We start from the raw sequence: 11,280 nt of genomic DNA, 5'->3' as shown, positions 1-11,280 counted from the left end.
TGCCATCCAGGCCATCTTCTCATGGGAATTGTAGTCCATGGACATCTGGAAGGCCGCAGTTTGACTACCCCTGGTCTATGGAGGCTTATCAGTAAAGACTTTTGAAATGTGTTTTCTTCCCCCCCACCCCGAACACACGATCATTTTAAGCATCCCCTTAACTTTAAAACAAGGAGCACTGAAAGGCAAAATCCCAGAAGAGAAAGTCCAGCTCCTGGCGGAAACCAAACAGAGACCAATTAACAGCTCAAAGAAACAGAAGGAGGGGGAGAAACAAATCTTGGCAATTTGGGTTTTCTTATCAACATGTAGATTTAAACACTGTGATTGGGAGGAGAATATGTGAGAAAAAACACAGGTGCAGAAGGCAGGAACAGTTGCAAACAGAATGAGGATTTAAGAGAGGCTGCTTCCAATCAAATTTAAACTGTAAGTGCAGACAGGACCCAGCTTTTTGTTGTGATCTCAGCACTGAGGAAAACCCACCAATGGCCCCCACTTATACACACATTCAGAACAAAAGAATCTCTCTGCCCAGGAACCTCATTGGTCCCCAGCGGAGATCTCTCATTGGCCATTAACTCTGGCATGTCATTGGTTACAGTGCAGCTGTAAACCCCATTGGCTGTTCTTATGATCCCAGCTCAGATCTCAAGCTCTGGTCCTCTGGGGAACTGCGAACAGCACTGTGCCTCCCAGGCTTCCTTTCCAGTGCCTGGCCAAAACGCTTCTTCTGTCCCAGGCTTAGTAATCTTGGAAACAACATTTTAAAAATAGGCTTCCGGACTGAAAACCACATCGAACGTTTCAGAAAACTGCATGTTGGGTTTTAAATGTATTTATTTATTTGCATCTTTTATTGATCTCATGTGGACTGATACCCCCAGTTTCCTAGAGATGCAGTGCAAAATAAAATCAATATTATTGACCTACTAAGAAATGCCATCAAAGTGTTAACTGCTCAGAGCCGCCTCTTCCATTTCCACTGGCATGGGTGCCTCCTTTAGGAAAGCAAGGAAGAATCAGGCCCAGGACCACCCTCAAGAGGGAGAAGGAGAAAGAGGAGGGGGAGGTTCTCTTGGAAGGGGGTGCAGGGAACAAGGCGAGGGGAGGGATGGCCCAGCCCCCTCCCCAGAGTCTGGCCAGGGATGCTGAAAAGTGGGGGGGGGGCTCAGGGCACAGCCCCCTTTGTGACATCCTCCTCACAGCCCCCCACCCCTCTCAGCCCCCCTTTTGCCATGGGCTGGGTGAGCAGCCAATCAGCAGGGCCCCAGAGGGCAACAATGGGATGGGCAGGGGCCCTGGGGGGAGACAGGGGGGGCCAGGACAGGGATGGGGGCTACGGCAGGTCTGGCAACAAGCAGAGGAAGCAGCGTGGAAGGGAAGCAACGGTGGAAGCCACAGGAGGAGACCCTCTTCTCTTCCGGGGTGGTCGCCTGGACGGCCGTCCTGTGCTGAGGCAGGCTGAGTAGACCCTGGATGTTTCTTGGGATCTGGACATTGCCCTTCACTGCCACGTTGGTGCTCAGCGTCTCCCCCAGGCACGGGCCGGGCAACCAGATTCACGGCTAGCCTGGCCCCCCCAGGCCCTGGGCATCGGCCGGAGGGGAGCAGCTGGTCACTGTCCTGGTGGATTCCACTCAGGCGGTGCCTTTGCCCATTCTGGGAGGAGAAATACCTGGAGATTGAGTGGGTGGGGGGAGGGGGGAAGGAAGGAAGGAAGGAAGGAAGGAAGGAAGGAAGGAAGGAAGGAAGGAAGGAAGGAAGGAAGGAAGGAAGGAAGGAAGGAAGGAAGGAAGGAAGGAAGGACTTCACTGGGCTATGAATCACAGAATCATAGAATCATAGAGTTGGAAGGGGCCATACAGGCCATCTAGTCCAACCCCTGCTCTACGCAGGATTAGCATCCTAAGCATCCTAAAGCATCCAAGAAAAGTGTGTATCCAACCTTTGCTTGAAGACTGCCAGTGAGGGGGAGCTCACCACCTCCTTAGGCAGCCTATTCCACTGCTGAACTACTCTGACTGTGAAAATTTTTTCCTGATATCTAGCCTATATCATTGTACTTGTAGTTTAAACCCATTACTGCGTGTCCTTTCCTCTGCAGCCAACGGGAACAGCATCCTGCCCTCCTCCAAATGACAACCTTTCAGATACTTAAAGAGGGCTATCATGTCCCCTCTCAACCTCCTTTTCTCCAGGCTGAACATTCCCAAGTCCCTCAACCTATCTTCATAGGGCTTGGTCCCTTGACCCCAGATCATCCTCGTCGCTCTCCTCTGTACCCTTTCAATTTTATCTACGTCCTTCTAAAAGTGAGGCCTCCAGAACTGCACACAGTACTCCAGGTGTGGTCTGACCAGTGCTGTATACAATGGGACTATGACATCTTGTGATTTTGATGTGATGCCCCTGTTGATACAGCCCAAAATGGCATTTGCCTTTTTTACCGCTGCATCACACTGCCTGCTCATGTTTAGTTTACAATCCACAAGTACCCCAAGGTCTCGTTCACACACAGTGCTACCTAGAAGCGTATCCCCCATCCAGTAGGCATGCTTTTCATTTTTCTGACCCAGATGCAGAACTTTACACTTATCTTTATTAAATTGCATCTTGTTCTCATTTGCCCATTTTTCCATTGTGTTCAGATCTCGTTGAACTCTGTCTCTATCTTCTGGAGTATTTGCCAGTCCTCCCAATTTGGTGTCATCTGCAAACTTGATGAGTAGTTCCTCCACCCCCTCATCTAGATCATTAATAAATATGTTAAAAAGTACCGGGCCGAGCACCGAGCCCTGAGGTACCCCGCTACTCACCTCTCTCCAGTCTGATGAAACACCATTGACAACAACTCTTTGAGTGCGGTTCTCTAACCAATTCCCTATCCACCTAACGATCTGAAAATCCAGGTTACAGTCATTCAACTTATCCATCAGAACATCATGGGGAACCTTGTCAAAAGCTTTACTAAAATCCAAGTAAATGACATCCTAAAGTAAAGCATCCTATGAAGCCAAGGAGTCCCCCTTCCACAGCTGCCACTTCTCCTGGTGAACTAACCCTACTCCACTACCCCATATTCAAACCTCCTTTCACTTGCAATTATGTGCTTTTGTTCCCTTCCACGTTTGGGGGAAAGGGGGGAAGCAGAAGCCTCAGCTGGACATCCCCACACTCCCCTCATCCCCCCCCCACCTCCTGCCAGAGCCCCTCGCAAGGCTGCAAGTGAAACGTTTCCTGTTCATGCCCGCCTGGCACAAACAGGCAGAGGAGCGAAGAGCCCTTGGGCCAACCAGCTCCCTGCGAGGTCGGTCACCCAGAGAGCAGAAGGGGCTGGGAGGCAGTGGTGCTCTTCTTGCAGAGGCCGACTGTGTGCCGGAAAGCTGTTTTTTTTCTGGGGCTGCTTCCCCTTCGAAGAGGAATCCTGCTTGTTTGGCTACTCAGATCTCATCTTCCACCAGAAGCCCAAGAAGGAGCTCACTGGGCAGCTTCAATGGTTTTGAAACCTAATTATTTAATTTTAAATAGTATTTCTATCTTAATGTTATTTTCCTGAGGTTACCCACCCTGCATCTCTTGAGAATGATTATCCTTACAGGGGTAGTCAACCTGTGGTCCTCCAGATGTTCATGGACTACAATTCCCATGAGCCCCTGCCAGCAAATGCCGGCAGGGGCTCATGGGAATTGTAGTCCACGAACATCTGGAGGACCACAGGTTGACTACCCCTGCTATAGAACCTCTGTTTGGCGTGCAGAAGGTCCCAGGGCCAATCCCAAGCTCACCCAGTTCAAAGGGGAAGGTGACATTTTGCCTGGAGAGCAACTGCCAATCTGAGCAGGCAGTCCTGACCTTGGTGGGCCAGGGGGCCGACTCAAGAGAAGGCAGCATTATCTAGAGAAGGTCTGGGGCTCTCTGGTAGGACACTAGCTTGGCAAGCAGGAAGTCCCCGGTTCGATCCCCGGCAGCATCTCCAGTGGAAAGGGCCAGGCAGGAGGGGATGGGGAAGACCTTTCTCTGCCTGAGACCCTGGAGAGCTGCGCCCATCTTGAGTTGACAATTGAGTTGACCTTGATGGACCAAGGGGGGGGGGGTCTGGATCAGCATTCATGTTGAGAAATTAAACAGGGGTCTGGGTAGTCTTCTCTCCTGCACTGGGTCACCCTCACCAGCATCCTTTCCCCCTCTGTCTTCTCAGCCATGGCTCCCAAGGCCGATCCGAAGGCGGCAGGGAAGGCCGATCCGAAGGCAGCAGGGAAGGCCGAACCGAAGGCGGCAAAGGGAAAAGCAGGAGAAGCAGGCAAGATAGATCCGGTTGTTCTGGCAAAAAACAAGAAGATTTTAACCATCTGCGGAGTCTTAATGTTGCTGAGCTTGATTGTGATCATTGTATTGTCTGTAAAGTGTAAGTTCAGCTTCGTCTTCTACCTCTCCCTCCTCCCCAAGCCAGCCCCGGATGTGATCTCTCCTACCCGGAAGGGCCATTTAGCCCTCAGAGAACCACAAAGTCCTGTGGCTTTGGTCTTTAAGGCTATTCACAGTCTGGGCCCAGCAAATCTGAGGGACTGTTCAACTCCCCATCGCCCTGACAGGGCCACTCATTCTGTGAACCTGAATAGGTCACTGATCTCAAGCTAGGACTCCAGGATTCTGTGGGTCTCCTTCAGCCATGGGATAGGCTGCCTGAGGAGGTGGGGAGCTCCCCCTCACTGGCCGTCTTCAAGCAGCGGCTGGACAGATCCTTCTCCTGGATGCTGGAGGCTGATCCTGCACTGAGCAGGGGGTGGACTAGATGGCCTGCATGGACCCTTCCCAGTCTGGGATTCTAGGAGTCTAGTTCAGCAGTGGAAAGGGCTGCCTAAGGAGGTGGGGAGCTCCCCCTCACTGTGCATCTTCAAGCAGTGGCTGGACAGATCCTTCTCCTGGATGCTGGAGGCTGATCCTGCCCTGAGCAGGGGGTGGGACTAGATGGCCTGCATGGCCCCTTCCCACTCTAGGATTCTAGGAGTCTAATTCAGCAGTGGAAGGGGCTGCCTAAGGAGGTGGGGGGCTCCCCCTCACTGGCCGTCTTCAAGCAGCGGCTGGACAGATCCTTCTCCTGGATGCTGGAGGCTGATCCTGCCCTGAGCAGGGGGTGGGACTAGATGGCCTTCCTGGCCCCTTCCCACTCTAGGATTATAGCAGTCTAGTTCAGCAGTGGAAGGGGCTGCCTAGGGAGGTGGGGAGCTCCCCCTCACTGGCCGTCTTCAAGCAGTGGCTGGACAGATCCTTCTCCTGGATGCTGGAGGCTGATCCTGCACGGAGCAGGGGTGGGACTAGATGGCCTTCCTGGCCCCTTCCCACTCTAGGATTATAGCAATCTAGTTCAGCAGTGGAAGGGGCTGCCTAGGGAGGTGGGGAGCTCCCCCTCACTGGCCGTCTTCAAGCAGTGGCTGGACAGATCCTTCTCCTGGATGCTGGAGGCTGATCCTGCACTGAGCAGGGGTGGGACTAGATGGCCTTCCTGGCCCCTTCCCACTCTAGGATTATAGCAGTCTAGTTCAGCAGTGGAAGGGGCTGCCTAGGGAGGTGGGGAGCTCCCCCTCACTGGCCATCTTCAAGCAGTGGCTGGACAGATCCTTCTCCTGGATGCTGGAGGCTGGTCCTGCACTGAGCAGCGGGTGGGACTAGATGGCCTGCATGGCCCCTTCCCATTCTAGGGTTCTAGGAGTCTAGTTCAGCAGTGGAAGGGGCTGCATAAGGAGGTTGGGGGCTCCCCCTCACTGGCCGTCTTCAAGCAGTGGCTGGACAGATCCTTCTCCTGGATGCTTGAGGCTGATCCTGCACTGAGCAGGGGGTGGGACTAGATGGCCTGTGTGGCCCCTTCCCACTCTGGGATTCTAGGAGTCTAGTTCAGCAGTGGAAGGGGCTGCCTAAGGAGGTTGGGGGCTCCCCCTCCCTGGTGGTCTTCAAGCAGCGGCTGGACAGATCCTTCTCAGGGATGCTTGAGGCTGATCCTGCACTGAGCAGGGGGTTGGACTAGATGGCCTTCATGGGTCCTTCCCAGTCTAGGGTTCTAGGAGTCTAGAATATGGGCCAGGGGATTCCTGGCTGGAGTGGATTGTGTAGATCCTTTTCAGCCTGGTGTCCAGCGTGGCCCTGGGGCTGGAGTGGCCTTGGTGCCCCTGGGCTTTGGGCAGCCTTGGGAGATGGTGGCGGGGGGTGGCTGCCGTGGGAGCAGTCTGTCCTGAAGGCCGCCTCCGTCACTTTAGATTCGGAGGTGAAGGAGCTCCGGCGGCCGCTGGACTACCCGTTTCGGCAGCTGAGGGGCGCTTTGGCATCTGCAGTCAACGAGCCACAGTTCCTGGTCAACAAACGTGAGCCCAGGGGCCAGCAGGGCTGCCAGCGGAGGGGCAAAGGGCAAGGAAGGGGCCGGAGACCCCCGGCTGGAGCAGAGGAGTCTGAAGGGGGGGGGGCTCCTGGATCTACTGCGTAGCTTCTCCCCTCCTGGCAGTGCCCAGCACGAGGCCCCCCATCTGGCATCTCCTCCTCCTGGCCAGGGAGCTGCTCGTGCTTTGGGGGTGGGGGCATAACTTCAAAATATGTCCTGTAGAAGAACAGTGGGAGAGAATCAAAGCAGCCCCCTGTTCGACACATCACTTTAATCTGCACAGCCGTGTAGGCGTTGGCCACTCCGAGGCTCCCCCGGGCACAGGCCCCCATCCAAAACTTAGTGGGCTTCAGGACAAGGGCTGGCCGATGCCTCGGGCCCTCAGGCAGCCCGTTGGGGACAGCTGGACTGGAGCAAAGCGTGTGAGAGGGAGGCCACGGGAACAAGCAGGGAGGGGAGGAGGAGGAGGAGGAGGGCCCCAATCCTGGGGGGATGAGCAAGAGCAACAGAGGAGATTCATCTCAAATGGAGAAGGGAAGGGGTGGTCTGGGCAAAGGGCCGGTGGGAAGGGCCCCAGACGCTGGGGAGCAGCCTGTGTGTGACGGCCACTCCGTCTGATTCTAGCCAAGGATGTTGCTGAGGAAGTCCAGCAGCTCCCGGTCAAAATAGAGAAGTCCAATAAGGTCTACGTGGAGCGGAAAAAGCAATACCGTGAGTATCTCCTTGGCATGGCGGGAGTATCTGGGCGGCAACTGCCAGGATCCATTAGGCCAGACCTTTGGGAAGCAGCCAAACACACAGCCTCAGCACCCCCCCTGCCCCCCACTAGGACCCCCTGCCCCAGTTGTGATCAGGACAAGTCAGCCTGTCTGGAGCAGAGGCCAGCTCCAAGCCCAGGCTCCTCAGGAGCAGAATGCAGCTCTTCCTCCTGGGACCGACCCAGAGCCAGAAGGTGGCAGCAGCCAGCAGCCCTGATGAAGGTGGGACGGGGGGGGGGGGAGGGTCTTCCAAGCCCTGTGCTTCTCCTGGCCCCATGGAGGCTGCATGGCTGCCCCTCAGTAGTGGCTGGACTGCTGGCTGCCCAGAGGGGCGGATGGGGTCCCATCTCTTAGGCAGCCATGGCCGCTTAGGACAGTGGTCCCCAACCCCCAGTCCGGGGACTGGTACCAGTTCGTGGATCAGTCGGTACCGGGCCGCGGCTCCTCCTCGTCCTCCTCCCCAGGTGCTGCCTCGGGGGCTGCCCTGCTCACCTTTGGTGCTCTCCAACGGCCGCCATGGCTGGGGCTCCTCCTCAGCATGGCAATGCGCAGCTGCTGCTGGCAGCGCCCCCAGCGGGCGATAGGATGTCAGGGGCGCCGGTGGGAAAGCAAGTGGGGCAGGGGCTCAGGGGGTGACGGCGACGTCCCTCGGCAAAAGACCCACTGGGGGAGCGTCATGTCAGGCCCAGGCCTGACTCCCCACTGGGATCGTGGAGAAACACTCGCGACCTTTCCCCAGGCACACGCTCGGCCTCCTCCTCCTCACGAGGTGGTTGTGAGGAGAAGACGGGGGAGAAGAGAAAGACAGAATCACTTTGCCCCCCCCCAGGGAGAAAGGTCATATCATATTCATATCAATTCATATCAATGAATGAAATCAACTGACGCAGGTGACCCATTACCCACTGGCTCCCAAGAACAGCCCTGGGGGGTCGCTGGGGGCAGCGGGGGGCTCCTTCTCCCAGGCCGCCTTTCCTGACGGGTCGCCCTCTGCTCTGCTCTGCAACCCTCGCAGAAACCCTCTTCAAGAAAGCCACAGCCAGCTCTTCTGGGCCCTGGCAGTTCCATGGGAAGAGCCTCTATTATTTTTCAAAAGGAGAAAAAAACTGGTACGAAGCAGAGGACTTCTGCATTTCCAGAGGCGCCCACCTGGCCTCCATCCTTGACCAAGAAGAGCAGGTGCGGTCTTTGTCTGGCTTCCCTCCCCGACACGCTTGAGCAGCCCCCCCCCCCACGCTCTGTGCAGAGAGGCTGTTCTTTTGGGCTCCAGAGAACATATTGTGCCTCCGCCTGCAGAATTTCATCAGTTCCCAACTTCAGCACACTTCCTGGATCGGCCTCACCACGGAATACGAGGACGGCGCGTGGAAGTGGTCGGACGGCTCCCGACTGGTGCAAGAGTAAGTTTGGGCGGCAGGGGGGGGGGGTCGCTGTGTCTGCATGGTGGTTATCCTGCACCTCTAGGCCTGCGGGATTTCTGGCCGCATCTCGTGTGCCTCCACCCTCCGGGGAATTGTACATGGGCAGCCAAATGCTCCGGCAGCACAGAGGAATCCCCATCTCTGATGCCCTTCACGTGGCAAACAATCCCAGGAAACCTGAGGGGGAGCTCCTGGTAGCTCTTGGCCCCCGTGACCAAAGACTCTTCCTCTTAGGAGGCAGCGTGCCCCTGGATCCCGCAGCCAGGAGGAAGGCCTTGGCCTCCACGCCCGGCTCCTGGACCTCCAGTGGAGCCCACTGAGTGAACGGGATGTCTGACTGGAAAGACACTCACTGGTCTGCTCTTATGGGATTGCCACAAGGAGAAAGTGGACGAGCCTAATAGGGGGGGGGGGAGAATCTGTCCAACGGCTTAATCAAATAATGTTCAATACAGAAGAGATCTCTTTATTATAATTTCCACTTGCACTCAGCCAAAACAGTGTCTGGATGATTTTTTCCATTTTCAATTCTTTCATCAGTGGCAAAAGTGAGTCCTCCAAAAAGTGGTATTAATAAATTCATTGTATTCACTCTCAAAGTATTCTGTCGTCTTGTTTATCTTTCTTGAAATATAATTATATATAAATTATAAGGTGAAGGTAAAGGTATCCCCTGTGCAAGCACCGGGTCATGTCTGACCCTTGGGGTGACGCCCTCCAGCGTTTTCATGCCAGACTCAATACGGGGAGGTTTGCCATTCCCTTCCCCAGTCATTACCGTTTTACCCCCCAGCAAGCAAGCTGGGTACTCATTTTACCGACCTCGGAAGGATGGAAGGCTGAGTCAACCTTGAGCCGGCTGCTGGGATCGAACTCCCAGCCTCATGGGCAGAGCTTTCAGACTGCATGCCTGCTGCCTTACCACCCTGCGCCATAAGAGGCTCTTCTATATAAATTATATTTATATATAAATATAAATGCGTTTTTTGCCCTAATTATATTTCAAGAAAGATAAACAAGATGACAGAGTACCTCATAGGATTGCCAGCTACAAGCATGAAAATGCCTGGAGATATTTTGCGGGGCGGCAGATCTTGGGAAGGGCAATGTTTGGGGAAGGGAAGGAGTCCAGGAAGGAGGGGAGGCCAGAGAGTTCCTTGTCCAAAGCTGGCATTTTTCTCCAGGGGATCTGATCTCTGTGGCCTGGAGACCAGTTGTCACTCCAGGAGAACTCCAGGCCGTACTTGGAGGCTGGCAACTGGATAGGTCGTGCTGGGCTCTTCCCATGATCCTGTCCTCACTGGGCTCCCAGTGAGGAAAGCAGGAAAAATAGGAGTGACAAAAAGATTGGTCCTCTGAGCTGGATCTCTCAGAAAGTGGACTGTGTTAAAAAGAGCCACAGCTAATTTCTCTGATTTTTCTACATTGGGGAACTTAAAAAAAGAAAAAAGCCTAGGTGAGAATGCAGAAAGGGGATCTGCCCCCCCCCCCCCCGCAGTGTGCAGGTGGTGCCTGCGTCCTTCCCTCTCGAGTTTTGCCGCCCTTCGTTTCTCTGCCCCGGGTCACTGAGGCTCTTTCTCCCTAGGTATTGGTATGAGCAGCCCAGCAACTCAAGGGTCTTCAGGAAATCAAACCAAGACTGCGCCATGATGGTGCCTACATTACCCTACCGGAACTGGAAAGATAACAATTGCCATAAGCTTTACCGATGGGTTTGCAAGGAGAACCTGGATCTTGTAGAACAATGAAGACGTCTGACTCTGTACCTCGTGCAATACTAAGAGAGAAAACAGGCGTCCGCGTGGTTCCTTTCAGCGGCAAACAAACCGATGGCAAGGCAGGCAATCCCAGAATGGGCAGAGCGTTCCCTTTCCCACACAGGTGCGCCAGTCTTTGACCCCCTTGAAACAAGAAAGATGGGAGGGGGGAGGGGGGAGGGGTCAGCTCTGGACTGGGAAATACCTGTAGACTTTGAGGAGGGGGGGGTTGGGGAGGGGAGGGAGCTGAGCCAGGACACATGCTACAGGCCACCCTCCTCAGCAGTCCTTTTCCCCAAGGGATCTGGTCTCTGTTGTTTTGAGGTCAGTTGTATAAGCGGGAGATCTCCAGGTTCCACCTGGAAGCTGAAGACAAGAAGAGAATCATAGAATCCTAGAGTTGGAAGGGACCTCAAGGGTCATCTAGTCCAACCCCCTGCACAGTGCAGAATCCTGCCTGGCCTGGAGTAAATTCACCCACCATCCCACAGTGGTGATCAGCAATTCCCTGGGTATGCAAGGAAGGGCTACAGGAGACAAACACTGGCACATCCCTTCCTGCCCACCCACTCACCATCTGCCCACGTTCATACAATCAGCATTTCTGTCAGATGACTATTGACAGATGGCTGTGTGATAAAGTCTACAGATGTGACTTTGTGGGTGGGGAGGGGGGAAGGGAAGAAGCAAGGAAAACCCACTTCCCAGATTTCTTAACTGCAGGTCAAAGTCAAATGAGAATGTATTTTGACAGACCTCACAGCGTCTTCGTCAATGTTTAGAATGGACAGAAACATCTGAAAACAAAAGAAAATGAACTTTTGCCAGCATTAAGTAGGATACCCCCCCATTTTTTTGGCTCCCTTTTATCCATGAAAGCCAATGAAGCTTGGTGGTTGGGGTCTTGGATGACTGAAGGGTGGACAACATGAGGCAGAAGACCATTCTCATGACACAAGAACTGGTGGGAC

The 11,280-nt window shown here is 54.4% G+C and overlaps 1 protein-coding gene across 1 annotated transcript; it reads left to right on the top strand.

The window, feature by feature from the left end:
* Positions 1 to 1,325: 1,325 nt before the first annotated feature.
* On the top strand, positions 1,326 to 10,346 carry CLEC4F (C-type lectin domain family 4 member F). Its single transcript, XM_077301348.1, has 7 exons — positions 1,326 to 1,459; positions 4,202 to 4,408; positions 6,255 to 6,359; positions 6,998 to 7,084; positions 8,147 to 8,310; positions 8,428 to 8,531; positions 10,138 to 10,346. The coding sequence occupies exons 2-7, from the start codon at positions 4,204 to 4,206 to the stop codon at positions 10,298 to 10,300; spliced, it is 828 nt and encodes a 275-aa protein (XP_077157463.1). The 5' UTR covers positions 1,326 to 1,459; positions 4,202 to 4,203; the 3' UTR covers positions 10,301 to 10,346.
* The last annotated feature ends 934 nt before the right edge of the window (positions 10,347 to 11,280 follow it).

This window comes from Paroedura picta, chromosome 10 (assembly GCF_049243985.1).
Source record: "Paroedura picta isolate Pp20150507F chromosome 10, Ppicta_v3.0, whole genome shotgun sequence".
NCBI lineage: Eukaryota > Metazoa > Chordata > Lepidosauria > Squamata > Gekkonidae > Paroedura > Paroedura picta.
This window is presented reverse-complemented; position numbering and strand designations above follow the sequence as displayed.

Bases quoted from the DNA above. Each gene is read 5' to 3' on its own strand.
- CLEC4F (XM_077301348.1), top strand. From the start codon at position 4,204: ATGGCTCCCAAGGCCGATCCGAAGGCGGCAGGGAAGGCCGATCCGAAG. The intron at 6,360-6,997 runs GTGAGCCCAGGG...GTCTGATTCTAG, and splicing joins ACAGTTCCTGGTCAACAAAC to CCAAGGATGTTGCTGAGGAA. The intron at 8,311-8,427 runs GTGCGGTCTTTG...CTCCGCCTGCAG, and splicing joins TCCTTGACCAAGAAGAGCAG to AATTTCATCAGTTCCCAACT.